This window comes from Amblyomma maculatum, chromosome 8, assembly GCF_055883805.1.
Source record: "Amblyomma maculatum isolate TAMU_Amacu chromosome 8, ASM5588380v1, whole genome shotgun sequence".
NCBI lineage: Eukaryota > Metazoa > Arthropoda > Arachnida > Ixodida > Ixodidae > Amblyomma > Amblyomma maculatum.
Window position 1 is genome coordinate 72,562,653 of NC_139351.1, and position 20,095 is coordinate 72,582,747.

The window sequence follows — 20,095 nt, forward strand, 5'->3', positions numbered from 1 at the left end:
AGACAGAACAAGCACTGCCGGCAATAGGTTTGGGTTGGATTAACTGACGCTCAAATACGAGTCGCACCGCCATGGCTCGCACGCGACCAACGCCGTCCAAGAGAGGAGATCCCGTCGCTGCTGTAGCCAAATGCGATTTTTTTTTGCGAATTGGTTGCCCCGCCCCGGTGGCGCATTGATTAAGATGCCCGGCTATTGTACTGTACCGGGGTACCTGGATTCGCACCCGATCGCGGCAGCTGCATTTCGATGGAGGCGAAATGGAGGCGTCTGCGCTGTGCGATGTTTAATGTTGAGCAGACTCCCCAGGTGGGGCTGGGACAGGTGGGTCACCGCCGCTTGCGGCGGGGGCTAGCCTGCCACAGAATTTTTATCTGTTGTAGGCCGTCATTGCACCCGCCACTGTTTCGGTGGTGGACGACAGCTGTTGTTGCGGCGCGCCACTTTCTCTCCCTCTTCCTTTTCTTTCTTCTCTATTTTCTCTTCTGTCTGCACGAAATTACTCCGTAGCCCTCCACTACGGCTCCTCTTTCTCTCTTTCCACTTTCACTCCCATCTTCCTCCCTTCCCTTACGGCGCGGTTGCGGTGTCCACAGAAATCTAATGAGACAGTTACCGCGCCTTTCCCTTCCTATAAATAAATCAGTTTTTTATTAGCGGAGGTGGCTCAGCTAGAGTTAGTAGCAGGCCCGTGCATTTTAACGCGGTAGCGTTAAGGAGCTCGTGTCACAGAAAAGCCGGTGTCGTCGGCGTCGTTGGCCGTGAGCGATAAATCCCGGCATGAACTTCATAAATAAAAAGTAACTTCTAAGATGGGCTGGGTGGGAATCAAACCAGGGTCTCCGGAGTGTGAGACGGAGACGCTACCACTCAGCCACGAGTTCTTTTTTTTTTTCGATGCTTAAAAGCTGTACAAAAGCGCTTCTAGTGAATGCGGTGTTGCCTTAGAAACGTGCCGTAGAACGTTATACTGCGGTGTACATCGGTAATTATGAGCATGTTACTTACAGAAGTTGCAGTTACACGAGTAGCGAAGTACGTTTCCGCTACAGTTCTTCTGCGCTCTGCGCACATGCAGAGCCATCTTGCGGCAAACACAGAACCCCTCCTCGCAATGTGCGGCGCTGCCCCGAAACGTGGCGCGCCACTCGCCCCTGACGTTTCGCCATGCACCCTCACGGGTTGTAGAATCAAGCGTCTTTCCTTTCTTTACATCACTATCTTCGCTCACCCGCTTCTCCCCTTCGGGACTCAAGAGCATACCGAGCAAATGAGTGGGCGGTGCGAACAAGGTGCAATAACGCTATCGCGTTCCACTCTTGAAGCTTAAGCGTTTTCCAATTTTTCTTTTCCTTCTTCCTACAGCCACAACAACAACAACGATGTTTAATGATCCCCACGTGGTCAACATTACTCCACAGCCCTCCACTATAGACAGGCGAGTCTTTCCGGTTTCACTCCCACTTTCCGCCATGTACGCTTGCCCGTACTATCATCTGCGTCGTAGGGACGAACATGCACTTAATAGCATAATTAGAACAGCATGCAAAGCGGCCCTTAGCTTACCAGTATACGCTAACTCAGATCCACTACTGCAGTTGAAGCCCATAAAACAGCACAAGTGACCCGCTTGTCACGCAGCCTTGCGGGACGCGTAATTCTCGACAAGCTCCACATACACCCCACTGAGGAGGTGTGCGCAACATCCCATTTATCCGCTGACATAACTGGTAGACTAGTTGTTAAACCAATAGCCAAAAACATGCTACCAGGTAGACATGATGCCCGCAGGAAGACAAGGGCACAGACCCTTGAGAAACAGTACGAGGACGATCCACAAGCAGTGTACGTGGATGCAGCTCAACACATCAAAAAAGGTGCATACGTGGCATGTATGGCCACTCCAAAGTCAACCTTCATTAACGCCATAACATTTCATGCTAGCTCCATATGCGAGGCAGAAGAAGTAGCTATCGCACTGGCCATCGCGGATTCCCGCACCAAAACTATTCTAAGCGACTCAAAAAGCGCCGTTCAAAATTTCGCCAAAAATTCTGTAAGCGCACTCGCGGCGCGAATTCTGCGCAACCGATCTCTCAATCACAACCAATCTCGTATGGGTTCCGGCTCACGCGGGTAACTCCGGAAACAAAGGGGTCGACCGTCTAGCCCGAGGCTTAACCAACCGGGAGACGGGAGATCTATCGGGAACGGACGCGCCTGTCGAGGCACCGCGCACATACGCGGAGGTCACAAACTTTTATCGCGACCTAAGATGCACTTACCCCGCCCCTCACCCCGACCTCGACCGGGCGCAAGCCACGACACTCAGATGCCTACAAACAAAGGCCATTCTTAGCCCCTACCGACTATCGTTAATTACGAACGGAGAATTCAACCCTGCATGCCGGCAATGCGGTGACGGGACACAGGCCACTCAAGACCATATACTGTAGGAATGCGCCAGCAATCCCCCTCCAAAGACACTCTTGCCAGCTCCCTCAGCGGAGGAATGGGACAAGCTGTTGGCCAGCCCAAGAAAAACTACGCAACTGGCCCTCGTCACGCGATCTCAAGAGGTCGCTCCCGACTGGAGCCCACCCTAGACTAGCCCCAGCCCGAAATAATTCCTTTCATTTCGTGGCAATAAAAGTTGTTACCACCACCACCACACCCTTCCTTAATAGTGCGGTTCAGGTGTCAAAAAAGTGTGATAGGTACTGCGTCCTTCCTTTCCTGTAAACCAATTTACATATTTAAGACGAAAACCTTTCTAGGTTTATGGCGCGAAAATCTGTACATGTGATCTCTGCGTCAGATCAGCGCACTGATGTGTCGTTTGCAAATAGCGGGCAATGATATTAAGCATCATCATCATCAGCCTGATTATACCCACTGCAGGGCGAAGGCCTTTCCCACATTTCTCCACTTAACCCGGTTCTGTGCTAGCTGCATCCACTTGACCCCTGCGAACTTCTTAATCTCATCCACCCACCTAACTTTCTGCCGCCCCTGCTACGCTTTCCTTCCCTTGGAATCCAGTTTGTTACCCTCAGTGACCATCGGTTATCCTCTCTTCACACTACATGTCCTGCCCATGTCCATATCTTCTTCTTAACTTCTACCAGAATGTCGGTAACATGAGTTATTTCTCTGACCCACTCTGCACGCTTTCTATCTCTTAATGTTACCCCTACCATTTTTCGTTCCATAGCCCTCTGGGTTGTCCTCAACTTAAGCAGGACTCTCTTGGTTAGCCTCCACGTTTCAGCCCCATAGGTGAGTACAGGCAAGATGCAACTGTTGTATACTTTCCTCTTGAGCGATACCGGTAAGCTGCTAGTCATAATCTGTGAGTGCTTGCCAAGTGCGCTCCATCCCAATCTTATTCTTGTTATGATATTAGGCAAGGATTAAGAAAAAGCAAGGACATTAAGAATGAAAACGACTGACGGTGACAGGTAATGAATAAAAGTTATAAGTAGACATCGATAGATAGAGAATGCTTATGGCTAATAATGACTTGTAGTGACTTGTAATGACCAATATGTCAAACTGACTTAATGACCGCAGCTGATTGTAAATGAGTAAAAATACTTAGCGATCAGTGGTAATAACTACAATGACTAGGTATGACTCATCATGACTACGAATACGAAACGACCAATAGGTCACACGACGACTTGAATGACTGCAACTGACTGGAAACGAGTAAAAATGCTAAGCGATGTGTGATAACGATTACGACTAGGCATCATGACTACGAAACAACCAATATGTCAAACAACTTGAATGACCGAAAATGACTGAAAAAATGCTTAGCGATGAACGATAATGATTACAGTGACTAGGCATGACTCAGCCTGACTACGAAACGACCAATATTTCAAATGACGACTTACGATAACGATAAGATAAAAAAAAATGATGAGGCAAACGATGAGAGGAAGGGTAGGCTTCGCCATTCTCCTATTAAGCGAGATCTAAGAGACCCTCTAATTTTTAACGCAAAATCTAATTCGTCCAGTTTTGAAATGAATGACCAAACCGTTATGTATTAAACAGTTGCTGCGATTTTCCCCCTTAACAAAAGTTATAATTTGTTAACAGAAAGGGAAAGGCGGACTATTTGTCAACTAGCCCAAACCAAACATCTGTTGTATCAAATATTTGTCAACACTACTTCTGAGGGCACCTGATTGATTTGTAGGAAGGGAAAGGCGCGGTAACAGTCTCGCTTGTTTTCTGTGGGCACCTCAACTGCGCCGTAAGGGAAGGGAGGAAGGTGGGAGAGAAAGTGGAAAGAGGATAGTGGAGGGCTAGGGAGTAATTTCGACCACCTGGGGAGCTTTAACGTGCGCTGACATCGCACAGCACACGGACGCCTCTTCGTTTCGCCTCCATCGAAACGCAGCCGACGAGGCCGGGTTGAGGGCACCTAAGCAGCGCCGCAAGGGAAGGGAGGAAGGAAAGTGGAAGAAGGGAAAGAAGAACCGTAGTGGAGGGCTACGGAGTAATTGCGACCACCTGGGGATCTTTAACTTGCACTGACATCGCTCAGCACACGGACCCCCTTAAATGTGCCTCTTAGCGAATAAAAGCACTCTCTCCATGCCAAACTAATGAGAAAAAAAAAAAACTGCGAAGGGTCCAAATGTCCAGCAGCACATAACCAATGAAATGATCGGGACTTCAGTTTCTGCGCACACCGAAAAGCTTTTGAGGCCATTGGCCGCAACGCCAAGCACTCCGGCAACACGGCAATAAAACTTCCGTCCTGGCGGTCCACCAGGCCTGCTTTCTCTCGTCTATAGTGGAAACCTAAAAAGAGCCTGAAGAAGCCACGGAGAAAGGTGTGCAGGATGTGGAGAACGATGGCTTCAAATAAAGAACACTTTCGGTGCACCACTCTGTTGGCAGCGGCCTGGCTTGAACGACGCAGCTCGCAGCACCAACAACCCCAGCGGCGGCGCCAGGGCACAACGCCAGTACCCGTGACGTCACGAGTCCTTGTGCAAGAAAGGCCCGATTGCAGGGCGCAGAAGGGGCTCCGGTGCCGTTAGATACGCGCGTCGTGTGCAGATTTGCCGAAGGCTGCAAGACGTGTAAACAGCTCTCGAGAGAGGTGCACGACTTAGCGATGAGAATGCGCGAACATAGCTGATGAGTGGCTTTCGACTCGACACTTAGGAAACAGGGACTTCGATGAAATGGGTGACATCTGTTGCATTGGCTCTACTCGCGATAAACGTTATTGCTGTTCATTTAAAACGCCTCATCAGTCTAAAATCTTCACCGTGAAGCTCTGTGTCACGATCATCACAGGAAACAGACAATTAGAGGTACTTGGTTTGATTTGTGGGGTTTAACGTCCCAAAGCAACTCAAGCTATGAGAGACGCTGTAGTGGAGGACTCCGGAAATTTCGACCACCTGGTGTTCTTTAACGTGCACTAACATCGCACAGCACACGGACGCCTTGCTTTTCGCCTCCATCAAAAGCGGCCGCCGAGGCCGGAATTCGATCACGCGTCCTTGGGAACAGTAGTCGAGCGCCGTAACCACTGCGCCACCCCGGCGGGGTACAATTAGAGCTGTATTTAACCCTCTGGTGGAGATGAATGGTGTGTTTTCGGTGACCCTTGCGGGGTCGCTAATATTTGCACCGTTCAATTTCTCGATTTTCAAATTCGATTTTTTTTAAATCCCAGTAAATAAAAATGGGTCCGATTGGAAAATTCCTCATCCAAATCAACGGGTCGAAAACAAGATGTGATTTCGCCACCCATAGTTAGGCCTCAATGTTTCCGCACAATTAATTTATGCTTCTACTTTGAAATACTTTGTCGCCAGGCCAAATGGCTCGTTAATCCAATTCCGGCGTTACGCAGAGCAGATAAGTCCTTTTCTCTGCAGTTTTTACAGCGTCGCTCCAAACTGCCACTCTGCTAACCGATTGGCCCCCTGAAAAATACTTTCTATTCACAAAGGGAGTTGCTGGTAAACAATTAACCCCGCCGGGGTGGTGCAGAGGTAAGGCGCCCGACTACTGTGCCGGAGTACCCGGGTTCCAACCCGACCTCGGCGGCTGCGTTTCGATGGAGGCGAAACGAAGAGGCGTCCGTGTGCTGTGCGATGTCAACCCACGTTAAAGATCCCCAGGTGGTCAAATTACTCCGTAGCCCTCCACTACGGCTCCCCTTTCTCTATCCACTTTCACTCCCACTTCCCTCCCTTCCCTTACGGCGTGGTTCAGGTGTCCACAGAGAGCGAGTGAGACAATTACCACGCCTTTCTCTTCCTACAAATCAATCAGTGGTAAACAATTAAAGGCAGATTCAAGGCTGAGCCATTTATTATATTCTCAATATTCGTTAACAAAGTTCGCAATCATGATTTCATATAATATAAATAATAGCAATGATAAAATTAAAGGGCCCATTAATAGCTATTAAACGATGCTCCTCATCTCCCGCCTCAACTCAGCTCGCGTCTGGCGTGAGAAAAGTTCGCCACGGCGTCCCACCCCTCGTCCCGTCCCGCCAGAGTAACTTAGGTGCGTCCAATGAGCGGGCGTGCTCAGCAAGCCCTAATGACGTCATAGGGGAGGTGTGCGCGCGGGGATATGCCCACCATCCCAGCCCACACTAAAGCTATACTCGCATTAGACCTCTAAAGCCTTTGACCACAACCACCACGCCGCCATAATGACCGCGCTTTTCCCGCTAAATATTGGACATAAAATGTACACTTAGGTCTGCGCCTTCCTGAGCAATTGAACCGCGGAGATTCATATAGGCCACACTCCTCCTCCCCTTACACTCTTCAAGGAGCGGGTAGCCCACAAGGCTTTTCCTTCAAGGAGTGGGTAGCCCACAAGGCTTTTGCCCCGCCGGGGTGGTGCAGTGGTAAGACGCCCGACTACTGTGCCGGAGTACCCGGATTCGAACCCGACCTCGGCGGCTGCGTTTCGATGGAGGCGAAACGAAGAGGCGTCCGTGTGCTGTGCGATGTCAGCGCACGTTAAAGATCTCCAGGTGGTCGAAATTACTCCGTAGCCCTTCACTACGGCTCCCCTTTCTCTCTTTCCACTTTCACTCCCACCTTCCTCCCTTCCCTTACGGCGCGGTTCAGGTGTCCACAGAGCAAGTGTGACATACTGCGCCTTTCCCTTCCTGTGAACCAACCAACCACAAGGCTCTTTATGCTATCGCAGTTCTTATTCAACGCCACCCTCATTTCACTAGGTGCTTCTCAGCCGCATACCGCACCTCCGACACAAACTATACGCCAATGACATCACCTTGTGGACCACCACGCGCAAAGAGAAAATTCTCCAACAGGCAGTCACCCACGCACAAAAGTACGCTCGATTTCTTGGCCTCACTTGCTCCCCATCCAGATCAGAACTCCTAATCAGCACAAAACACCGCACCCTTCCTACAACATTCATCAACATAACTCTGGAGGGACAACCTATACCGCAAGTAAACACGGTATATGTATACTTGGGCTCCATTTGCGAAATACCGGACACAAGCTTCACTATAAAAAACAGACACAATTGCACTGGCACATATCATACCGCGCGTCTGCGCCAAACACTATGGACCTAATAACACGACATATGCCTCCTTATACACGCTTTCTTACTTAGCAGCTTTCAGTATATTTGAAACTATACCGCAGGGAAACAAGACACCTTAGAAGCCCTCCTTAAGAAAGCATAGAAAACCGCTCTCCATCTCCCTCATCTCACAGATATGCTTCGGAAACTCCAACAACTAGGTCTTCACAACGCTACACATGGGCCAATCTCAATACCTACGGCTCATAAAACCGCTACAGGTAGACACATACTTGATAGGCTCCATATCTGGATACCCGCCAACCACCCCCAGTTTCTCCTCGTCCCTAAACTTATGGACTACAACTTCCTAGTCAAACCCCTCCCACGGAACACACACCCAGTTTAACACGCGACACGCGCCTTCCAAAATACTACGGGTCCGAGAAGGAGGCCGTATAGGTGGACGCGGCTTGCACGGGCACGGCTGCTGCAGTGGCGGTTGGGGACCACACGGACTGTTCACTAATCTCTGCCCCCGTCCCACCCACCTCCACACCAGAATAGGCCGAGGCCATTGCTCACACTGATCCGCGGTACGTTCTTTTCGATTTAAAAACCGCAATACAAAATTTCGCTAGAGGCAGAATCCATCAGACCGCCTACTGCATCTTACAACTGATTATTCCTGAACCATCCCTCCAAATGGGGCTGATTTGGATGCCTGCGCGCTCAGGAAATCCTGGCAGTAAGGCCGCCAATGTCCACGCCCGAAGACTCATAGCGAGGCGGCGGACTACGGCCAGTACGACTCGAGGGAGTGCATGCATACATTCTGCGAGCTGACGCAGGCTTGTCGAGCCGAGTGGCAACTCTGCCTTTCACCCCACTCATCCCTCATCGACCACCAAATCTTTTAGCGCAGCCTGCAGACCCGAACCCTCCCCACCCCTTATCTACTATCCCGCATGGACCGAATGCCTTCATCCCATCATGTTCCTTATGCTCCCACCCCACCGCTACTCTAACATGTCATGGAGTGCCCGGCTGATCCTTCCCCGCCGGACTTGGAGCTTTCCACCAGGGAGGAATGGGAGGACTCAGCGCGCGACGGACCCGCACCGGCAGAAGACCGCCACCACGCGGATGCGCTGCAGTAGCATGGACTGTCAGTCATCTAGATCAGTGAGGCCGTGCCTGGCCCGGGCTTGCAGTCCCCACAAGTGGACATTACTTACATCTCTCTCTCTCGCCCAAATCGGTTGCAAGCAGGTGGCCAGTAGTACTTTAAACATTATCTATAAATTATGTTTTCAAATTTGACTTACTTATAAAGACCACCTCTGTGCATTTCTTGCATTAGAGTATTACATCGAGTAGCATTTTAGGGGCCATTAATAATATATATAGCACAATTAATGAGCAGGTATGTCTCGATTCTGCCTTGGCTAACATTTCCAGGTGGTGCCAGGAATGGGGAATGGAAAGAAACAAAAACAAAACACATACACGGGTATAACTAGAAAACGGATGCTCCCTATCATTTAATGGGCGTACAAGTAACAGAGGCCAACGCAGTTAAATATTTTGAAATTACCGTTGAAACTGGATGTTTACATCCATTGAACGTGCACGAAAGCGCATACAGACAGCTTGAATCTTTACAGAAAACTTACATGGGCACCAGCTAAAGTAAAGCTAGCAAGTTGGGTCCCTTGTAAAACCAGTCCTTGAATACGGCACAGTCATCTGAATTCTGCACCAAGGATAACTACCCATCAATTGAAAGCAATAAAAAACAATATCGGTTTAATAAAGCTAGCAAGTTGAGTCCCTTGTAAAACCAGTCCTTGAATACGACAGAGTCATCTGAATTCTGCACCAAGGATAACTACCAATCAATTGAAAGCAATCAAAAACAAATTCGGTTTATTTTTTCAGTGCTCAAGGCACATCAGCACAACCACACTATGCAAGAGCAGACATCCCAACTTTGAGGGGCCCGCAACAGTTTGCTTCTTTAAGGCTTCTCATCCTTAAAGAAACACTGTATCCCGCTGTCGTGACGCTGGGGCTATGTCGACCCGGCCTTCACTTGGTAGCGTGCAGAGACTCGGGGTTGAAGTAGGATTGAATCTTCGAAGTTGGTGAAATATGTACAAGCAGGTTTAATGGCACTTTGAGAAACTTATTTACAAGATTATTTACACGAAAAAGAAGGGTACATCAGCAAAATGGCAAGCGTTAAGAGTTCATAGCGAGAAGCGACTGGATGAGCCGTTTACCCAGGGCCCAGAGCGACATTTCGTGCTCTGCAGCGTCCTTAAAACCCCCTATGTCCAGCCCCTCTCTGAAGATGCTGACCAACCAAATCCAGGGCACGCCCCTCAGGTATCGGCATCCAATCGAACACATCACTGCACTGATGGTCTGAAGCACTGACTGGTCCGGCATTCATTCGTTGGGCGTGATCACTTGTTGGCGGGAAAAGCTTGGGAACGGCGAGGAGAGGAGGTACATTTTCTATTCTTCAGCAAAGAAACCACAGGCTGGTTCTGACAAGTGGTTTTACTTCTCAGAAACCCGAGTGCACGTGGCGCCGCATCCGCTCCCAGCATTGTCCGTTTTCGACAATTGCAAATCTTTCCTGCATTCCTGGGAAATCACTTAATGGCTGTATGCGTCATGCTCCTTTCTTGTCCTGCACGTCAGCGGACATGTCACTCTGTCGTCTCCTTTGGAAAGTAGGCATTCCTCACTGGACGATAGGGCTTATCGACTGGAAGGGTGAACAAAAGAAAGAAAGCACTTCCTGCATTTCCCGCAGGGGGACGTTTCTTTGTGTTTTTCCAGACGTTCTCTTGGCAGGGTCAATTTGGCATTTGCAGAGTGTCCACAAAGCAAAACAGGCTTACAAAACAGGATTCCTGGAAACAGGCTCACTTAGAGCCATTGGACCATCACCACATATTCACAATACTTTTCCATGCCCACAGGCGAACAATAGAGCGCGCAAATGCGGATGCTTGGTCGTAACAGCCTCCTCCCCCGCCAGAAGAGTCTCGGAGGGCAGCAGTCCCAGCTGCTGCATGAAGAGACGACTTAATGGCCTGCACGTGAACGCTTGAAGCTCGCTGTTGCTTGTCGCGTTGTCTCGATTGTTGTAGGCCAAATTGCTCGAGCTGTCTGAAACTCAACCACATGTCTAAACAAGCACTCGGCTCCCGTCTGAAGAGACCAGGTTAAAAGAAAACTGCCATCGTTGTTCGAGAAAAGCCCACACTCAAGACGTTAGGACCTACGTATGCCTAGAAAACCAAACGTGCTGCTTTACATAGCCACACATATACAAGCGCACGAGAAAAAAAAAAAAACCTGATTATCAATTTGGATACATGGTGAGGAACATCTCGGACCGCTTAGAAAGAGCGGCTAAGTGCGTCCGCATTCCCATTTAACTTCCCCTTTTTGTATCTTATTTCAAAATTGTACTGCTGTAAAATCAAGCTCCACCTAAGAAGGCGACTGTTCTTCGATGTCGCAGTTTGCAGCCAAGCCAGGGGACAATGGTCCGTCTCTACGGTGAATTTGGCCCCTCCAAGATAGCACTGCAATTTTTGAATGGCCCATACAATGCAAGCGCACTCTTTCTCTGACGCGCAATAAGCCCTCTCTCTAGAACTCAGTTTTCTGCTCAGGTAGAGCACTGGGTGCTCATTACCGTCGTCATCTCTCTGGCAGAGAACAGCACCTAGCCCTCGATCACTGGCATCACACTGGACCGTGAATTCTCGGCCATAGTCTGGAGCTCGCAATACCGGACGGCTAATCAGCACAGCCTTCAGGTTTACGAAGGAGGCTTCCTTTTGTTCGTCCCAGACTACATTTGTCGGTTCTGTCTTGCGGAGAGCGTCGGTCAGAGGGCTAGCCAAAGCTGAATAGTTAGGGATGTAGTGATTGTAGTATCCCGTCAGACCTAGGAATGCTCGAATTTCCGTCTTCGTGCTCGGCCGCGGATAGTCTGCTACCGCAGAAATCTTAATCTCGCTGGGTTTCCTGAAACCTTGACCTACATTGTGACCCAAGTAGTCCACGGTCGCCCTTGCCAGGCAACATTTCTCGGCCTTTACGGTTAGTCCAGCTTGACGCAAAAGGCTCAGTACAGCTCTTAGATGTACCATATGGTCCGCCCATGAGTCGGAAAAAACCGCAATGTCGTCTAAATAAGGCACCGCGAATGTTTCACACCCCTTTAAAACTCTATCCATGAGTCGGGAAAAACAAAATGGAGCATTTTTGAGCCCGAAACTCATCATTGTTGGCTGGTAGCTGCCCGTCGGAGTGACGAAAGCCGCGTATCTGCTGGCGCGTTCAGTGAGCGGTACTTGCCAGTATCCTCGAGTAAGGTCCAGCGTAGTCACATATGCCGCTCTACTGACCTGTTCTACTCTCTCCTCAATATTCGGAATAGGATACACTTGATCCCTGGTGAGAGAATTTAGCTTTCGGTAGTCTACCACAGGCCTAGGGTCTTTACCTGGAGCTTCTACTAAGATCATAGGCGAAGCATAATCGCTTTCCGAGGGTTTTATTACTCCTAATTCCAGCATGCGAGTTACTTCCCTATCCAGAATTTCTCTTTGCCTTGGAGCAAATCGGTAGCACCTTGATCGCACTGGCACGTCTGAAGTCAGCTCAATATCGTGCTCAGTCAAATCAGTCCTGCCTGGCCTGTCCACGAAGCAGGCCTCAAACTCTGTTATTATTTCGCCCAGATCGGACAGCTGGGATTTCTTTAGTTCTCCTCTCTGCTCCGTCTTTTTGTGAAGCTCCTGAGCGTTGCTTCCTTTTCCGCTGAGGCAAATCAAGTTATCCCCAATCTCCTCAGGAAGGTTTAACGTTAGATTTACCATGGTTTCCCTCTGCTCATAGGGCTTTATAAGATTGCAATGATAAATGCGCACTGCTTTACGCCTATCGGGGATTTTCACTGCGTAGTTAGTGTCAGAAAGCTTTGCAACGACTTCAGCAGGTCCTTCCCACTGTACTTCGAGCTTATTCTTGGGATCATTGGCTTGCTCCATAGTTAAGTCCTCTCGGGTTCCACTTAAAAGTCTCGTGAGATTACTAGACACTGGCGGCAAGAGGTTATTCTCAAGAACGTCCTCATTCCGCGTCTCATCAAATTCACTTTCAAGTTGACTTATTTGAGATGCCTCGCTCTCAAAGTTTTCTGACCTGCTATCTTCCACATAGACCACTGTTTTAACTGCCGTTTCCTCCGCTGTGGAATTTTCTGGTATGAGCAGTGTAGCTAGTTCTCGCGCCTTTGAACGTGTTAAGGCTTGCACAACTCTGTCTCCGAAAAGAATGCCCCTCTTTCGCAGTAGCATGTCCGATTTGTTGGAGAACAAATACGGATAGCACTTAGGAAGCTTTCCTGAAACGGCAGCCTCGGTTGTTAACTTGCCGAAAGGGCCCTCGATGACCACGTTCGCGATTGGCAAGCACACACTCTGTTCCTCCACTACCTGGCGGATCCATGCACACTGTCCTGTATAGTCGGAAGGCGACACATACGCCGGATGGACAACATCCATCGTTGCGGCCGAATCGCGCAGTACCTTGCAAGGCTTCCCGTTGACTACTAGGTCATGCAGGTAGGGTTCCAAAAGCTGCATATTTTCATCGCAGTCACTGACATACGAGAAAGCAATATTTTCTTTCCGGCAGTTGACGGCAATGTGACCCTGCTCATTACACCTAAAGCATGTGAGCGGCTTCCTAGCCCCAAGCTTGTTCTTTGTGTTCTGCGCGTTGGTCACTTCCCCACTTTTCTCACTGCCGTCCTTTCTAGGGCGTTTGCCTGAAGAAGCCTTCCTTTCTTTGTTTGCAAATCTAGCAAAGTGCCTTTTCTGACGGTTATTTACACTCAACTTGGGATTGCGGAGCCTATCCACTGCTGGGTTGCTGAATTGTCGGCGCGAAGCGTACTCCTCAATGACTTCGGCAGCTTCAGTTGCCGACTTAATGTCGCCTCGGTCCTGTAACCAATTTCTTTCTTTTTCTGGGAGGCAGCTATAAAACTGCTCCAAAAGAATTCGCTCGACTACAGCGTCCCTATCACTGTAGGAATCAGTGCTCTTTAGCCACTCGCCCAAATTAACTCTTAAATTGTATAGGAATTCAGGGTAACTCTCGTCTCTGGACTTAGTAGCGTTCCGAAAACGTTGTCTGAACGCCTCGGCGCTAAGCCTATACTTTCTCAGAAGGCAAGCTTTGACCTTCTCGTAGTTGTCCGCGTCCTCCTTGCTTAGCCGCGCGACAACCTCCGCTGCCTCGCAGGGCAGAACCGTCAATAATCTCTGAGACCAAGTGTCTCGCTGGAAGGACAGTTTTTCGCAGGTTCGCTCAAAGTTAGCCAGATACAGACCGATATCCCCTGATATCACATATGGCTGCATGTACTTTGACATCTTGAAATCTGCCTCCTTGTTGAGACGAGGTACCGCTAGCTGGGGACAATCGCCCGACCTCTTGCTCAACTCTAGTTCTAATTTCCGGAGCTCAATGTCTAGCTTCTTTTCCTCTCTTTCCCTCTCACGTTCGCGCTCCCTTTCCTCTTTTTCCCTCTCAAGTTCACGCTCACGCCTCTTTTCCTCTTTTTCCCGCTCTTTCTGCTGTCTGAGCTGCTCCTCCTTTTTTTGGGCGATGAGGTTCCATGCTTCACTGAGCTCCTCATCATCGGCTCCCAAATCTGTGATTGCCTTTATAATCAAAGGTTTTCGTGCCAAACCACTTGTATCAATTCCCAATTCCTCACACAATTGCAACAGGTCCGGTTTCTGCAGCTTTTGTAGGTCCATGATCGCTCCGAGTGTCGGCTACTTCCAAAACAACTGTGCAAACTACCAAACCTAAAGGCGTTTCCACACTCCCTTTACCAGTTCTAAAATCTAACCCTGTTCTAGAACCTGGTCCACATCAGAAGAAAAGCCAAGCACTCACCCACACATGCGATCGATGTTCCGAGCTGCCCTCTTGTTGGCCGATTGTTGCTCCGCTTGTTGCTTGAGATGCCACCTCCGATCACCAGATGTTGTGGTTTGTAGATTCTGATCCACCTCGAATCACCAGATGTTGTAGCTTGTAGATCCAGATCCCACCTCCAATTACCAGATGTTGTGGCTTGTAGATTCAGATCCCAACGCTGGTCACCAGTTGTCGTGCTTGTAGATTCAGATCCCAACGCTGGTCACCAGTTGTTGTAGCTTGTAGATCCAGATCCCACCGCTGCCACCAGTTGTCGTGACGCTGGGGCTATGTCGACCCGGCCTTCACTTGGTAGCGTGCAGAGACTCGGGGTTGAAGTAGGATTGAATCTTCGAAGTTGGTGAAATATGTACAAGCAGGTTTAATGGCACTTTGAGAAACTTATTTACAAGATTATTTACACGAAAAAGAAGGGTACATCAGCAAAATGGCAAGCGTTAAGAGTTCATAGCGAGAAGCGACTGGATGAGCCGTTTACCCAGGGCCCAGAGCGACATTTCGTGCTCTGCAGCGTCCTTAAAACCCCCTATGTCCAGCCCCTCTCTGAAGATGCTGACCAACCAAATCCAGGGCACGCCCCTCAGGTATCGGCATCCAATCGAACACATCACTGCACTGATGGTCTGAAGCACTGACTGGTCCGGCATTCATTCGTTGGGCGTGATCACTTGTTGGCGGGAAAAGCTTGGGAACGGCGAGGAGAGGAGGTACATTTTCTATTCTTCAGCAAAGAAACCACAGGCTGGTTCTGACAAGTGGTTTTACTTCTCAGAAACCCGAGTGCACGTGGCGCCGCATCCGCTCCCAGCATTGTCCGTTTTCGACAATTGCAAATCTTTCCTGCATTCCTGGGAAATCACTTAATGGCTGTATGCGTCATGCTCCTTTCTTGTCCTGCACGTCAGCGGACATGTCACTCTGTCGTCTCCTTTGGAAAGTAGGCATTCCTCACTGGACGATAGGGCTTATCGACTGGAAGGGTGAACAAAAGAAAGAAAGCACTTCCTGCATTTCCCGCAGGGGGACGTTTCTTTGTGTTTTTCCAGACGTTCTCTTGGCAGGGTCAATTTGGCATTTGCAGAGTGTCCACAAAGCAAAACAGGCTTACAAAACAGGATTCCTGGAAACAGGCTCACTTAGAGCCATTGGACCATCACCACATATTCACAATACTTTTCCATGCCCACAGGCGAACAATAGAGCGCGCAAATGCGGATGCTTGGTCGTAACACCCGCGCTGATGATGGAAACAATGAAGAAAATTCTGCGCATTAAGCAGCTAAAGCCTCATTTACATGACTCATGTTCAGTTCACTGTTATGCTTTCATGGAGACTCGTGTCGAGTTGGCTGTTATGTTTTCGTGACAATTGGACTTTACAAATAGAATATTTACTTGGGACCAAGTGGAAGCGTTTGGAAGGAATAAGAATTCCAGAAGGAACACATGCAGGAAATGAATTGGGCTATTAAGCCAGGGCCCGTATTCCGATTTTGCGTCGTTATCGAAAGTATCGCTATCTGCCCGACCTCGAGTCATCTGATTGGTTACGCAGTGGCAACACCCGGTTCCGGCGTTTCGACCAATCAGATGCCTCAACGTCACGTGAGATAGTGACATTTCGATAACGACGCAAACTCGGAATACAGGCCCAGGTGTGATGAAACCAAGTGGTACCTCCCAAACCAGTTGGATGATCCAAATGGAGGGGAATAATAATAATAATAATAATAATAATAATAATAATAATAATAATAATAATAATAATAATAATAATAATAATAATAATAATAGGTTCACAGGAAAGGAAGGCGCCGTATCTTTCACACGTTCTGTGGACACCTGGGCCCGTTTTTCGAGTTTGTGTCGTTATCGAAGTGTCACTATCTCACGTGACCTCGAGTCATCTGATTGGCGCAAACGCTGGAACATGATGTTGGCCTAGCTCTTCCGGTTTGGTAGTGGCAACACACGGTTCCGGCGTTTCCACCAATCAGATGACTCGAGGTCACGCGAGATAGCGACACTTCGATAACGACGCAAACTCGCAAGGATGAGGGTGGTTGCTATTCGCCCATACGGTGCTGGGACTGGTAGGTCACTACCGCCAACCTACCGGTTGCGGCGGGGGCTAGCCTGCCATCGCATTTTTATCTATTGTAGGCCCTCGTTGCACCCACTACCGTTGCGGTGGTGTACGACGGCTGTTGCGACGCGCGTATTTCTCCCTCTTCTTTTTCTTTCTTCTCTTCTGTCCGCAGGAGGCAGCGGAGGTGAACCCGAGGATGGGGCTGTGACACGTTGGTCACCGCCGCTTGCGGCGGGGGCTAGCCTACCACAGAATTTTTATCTGTTGTAGGCCGTCATTGCACCCGCCACCGTTTCGGTGGTGGACGACGGCTGTTGTTGCGGCGCGCGTCTTTCTCTCCCTTTTATTTCTTCTCTATTTCCTCTTCTGTCTGCACGTCGGCGCGGTTCAGGTGTCCACAGAAAAAGAGAGACAGTTACAGCCCCTTTCCCTTCCAGTGAACCAATTATTATATTCTGTCTGCACGAGGCAGCGGAGGTGGTTCAGCTACAGAGCCAGTAGCAGGCCCGTGCATTTTCTTTTCCTTCTTCCTACAGCCACAACAACCCGACCTCGGCGGCTGCGTTTCGCTGGAGGCGAAACGAAGAGGCATCCGTGTGCTGTGCGATGTCATCGCACTAAAGATCTCCAGGTGGTCGAAATTACTCCGTAGCCCTCCACTACGGCTCCCCTTTCTCTTTCCACTTTCACTCCCACCTTTCTCCCTTCCCTTACGGCGCGGTTGAGGTGTCCACAGAAAACAAGTGAGACAGTTACCGCGCCATTCCCTTCCTATAAATAAATCAGGCAGCGGAGGTGGCTCAGCTACAGAGCCAGCGGCAGGTCCGTGCATTTTCTTTTTTCAGTCGCAACAACAACAAACTCGGATTACGGGCCCTGAACAGCGCCATAAGGGAATGGAGGAAGGTGGGAGTGACAGCGGAGAGAAAAAGGGTGCTGTAGTGGAGGGCTCCGGAGTAATTTCGACCACCAGGGAATCTTTGACGTGCACTGACATCGCACAGAACACGGACGCCAAACTGGAACTAGGAAAGCCACACACTACACAAATGGGTCCTTGAGCCCAGTTGGCTGACCTACTGAGTCCAAGTGATTTCAAATGGACACTTTTGTTTTTTACCGGGACAGTTTCTCACTTTTTTTGTTTTCAAGTGCGCCGCTTTGGATTACGCGCGTTGCTGCATACGCCAAATGTGCTCCGCAGTTGCCGCTCACGTGTTTGAATTAATTGAAATTTTACATGTGCGTACTTTGACTATCGACCAAGCATCAGGAATTTCCCAGTCACCACGAACCCATAAAGACGGTTTTAGTATTATGCTTCGTTAATCAGTAACCTAAAATAATCCAACCGACATTCCACTACGTTTCTTCCAGATCCGAGCACCTTCACAGAACGAGCTAGGTAACAATTAAAAGCACGTAAACCCACGTCAGCGACGAAACATCTGTGGCCGTGTTACGCAACGACCACATTACAACTGTCAAAAATTTGTCACAGATTGATCAATTCCCGCGCATATTGGTCGATTCTAACTGGCGGACATGTCGACCAATAGGAGCGGGGCGAACTGGCAGGCGCGACAATTTCTGTACTATAATAGTTGGGCAGTCGGAGAGCGTAAAGGAGGGTTCCGGATTAATTTAGCTAACCGGAGATCGAATCAAACATCGATTACATAACAAACTATCATAACCCAAGCATCGCTCCTGTTTTTAAAATAGAGGCTATGCCCTAACAGACAGGTCTGAGACAGATTTGTGATATGGTCACAGCGTAATTCGACCCCTGCATGGAGCTTTGATCACGCACGGCATAAATTATCATAAGCCCGCCGCTGCCGTGTCTGGAGAACTCGATAACGGCGCCGGCAAGCGGTCACGTGACCTCTCTTCAATCATATAGCGCGCTCGTACGCTTCGCGCCGCGGTTTCAGTGCCCGAGCTTAGACATCGTTGCATGCCAGCTGACGAAAGTAGCGAATTTTACCGTACAAGGCAAGACTTCGTGTCGCGAAGGCAGCTGTGCGCTCACTCTACACAAGCAATTGTTAAGGCAGTCCGCAGTGCAGTGCGCCCGCGCAGCATTTGGCGTACTACATATCCCATATTCTATCTGTCATATCTGCTGCGCGGATCCACCGCTGTTTGTAAACAAACTGGACAATGCAAGCCGGCCGGCGCGCCGATAACGCGCGCACCTTGGAACGCCGGCGGGCACCTGGTGAAGAATTAAGTCGCGGAAGACACGCACCTTGTTCGCAGCAGCCATCTGAACGATCTTCATCGTAGCCTCCTTGACAAAGTAGCGTCCATCACCGCCCACGACAAGCATGCACCCCTGCAAGTCCGGCCCGATAGAATCGAAGATGGCCTGCACGAAGTTCTCTGTGTAATTAGGCTGCATGAATGTTCTTGTGGGTTTCCGAAGTCCACTGGTACCGGGCTTCTGGCCCTCGAAGGGCGTCGTCTGCACCACTTCGACCGGCATCGCGAGCAGACGTCTTTTTTGAGGGTCAATGCGGACGTCTTGCTGGCTTCAGCGACTGTGGCTAACGTTAGGTCTCCTCGATTTGGTTACACTTTTTACACTAGTTCACAAAAGTTCCGTGCAAGTGTAGCGCCAGTTTTCGCGGTGTAAGTGTAGCTAAACACTAGCGCCCTCCGTGAAACGGCCAAATCGAGTGCGCAAGTACAGGAGAGTGCAAGCCTTCGTCTGCTGCGGCCCTTCCTCCGCGTTTGCGACGCTTGACCCTTGAGCACGCTTGCGTGCCTGTTTGCGCGTGGCACATGTGATATGTGCGCAGCATTGTTTTTCTTCTTGTGAACGCTGTGCGCTGTGGAAAATGGAGCATCTGGTGGCAGCAGCAATGGAGCTCGTTGACTCGGACAGTGATGAGGAATTTGACACAACCCTTTCTGTTGCCTTGTGCAAAGTGGCGCGGGTCGAGCGTCATCGAGTGAACGGGTACTTTGAACTGGTGACGACAAAATACTTGGACTTTGAATTCAAGAAACTGTTTAGACTTTCTCGTGGAACATTTGAAAACTTCTACACGCGGTTTCGGCTGTCACCGTACTATCCGAAAAGTGTTTCAGGTCGTCCTCAGATAACAGCAGAGAAAAGTTGCCTCATTACTTTGTGCTATCTTGGGACTCAAACGAGCATGTACTCTGTTGCCGATAGATTCGACGTGGCCGAGTCATCAGTTGTGCTGTGCACTCAAAGGGTGTTAAACTTTCTGCAATCAATAAGCGATGAGGTGATATGCTGGCCAAGCGCTGCCGACATGGCCCGGAGTAAAATGGCCTTCCTTTCAAAGAGCAGTTCGAAAGGCCCCCGCAACACCGTTGGATGCATCGATGGCTGTCATATCGAAATACTGA

The 20,095-nt window shown here is 49.5% G+C and overlaps 1 protein-coding gene across 1 annotated transcript in view; it reads right to left on the reverse strand.

Moving 5' to 3' along the window:
* The window catches only part of LOC146181509 (phosphoglucomutase 1-like), a 33,657-nt gene extending 14,396 nt beyond the window's left edge, over window positions 1-19,261 (reverse strand). The window contains exon 1 of the mRNA XM_084576569.1: window positions 18,963-19,261. Coding sequence (XP_084432695.1) covers window positions 18,963-19,199 — 237 coding nt within the window. The 5' untranslated portion in view covers window positions 19,200-19,261. The remainder of the gene's footprint in view (window positions 1-18,962) is intronic.
* Window positions 19,262-20,095: the final 834 nt, after the last annotated feature.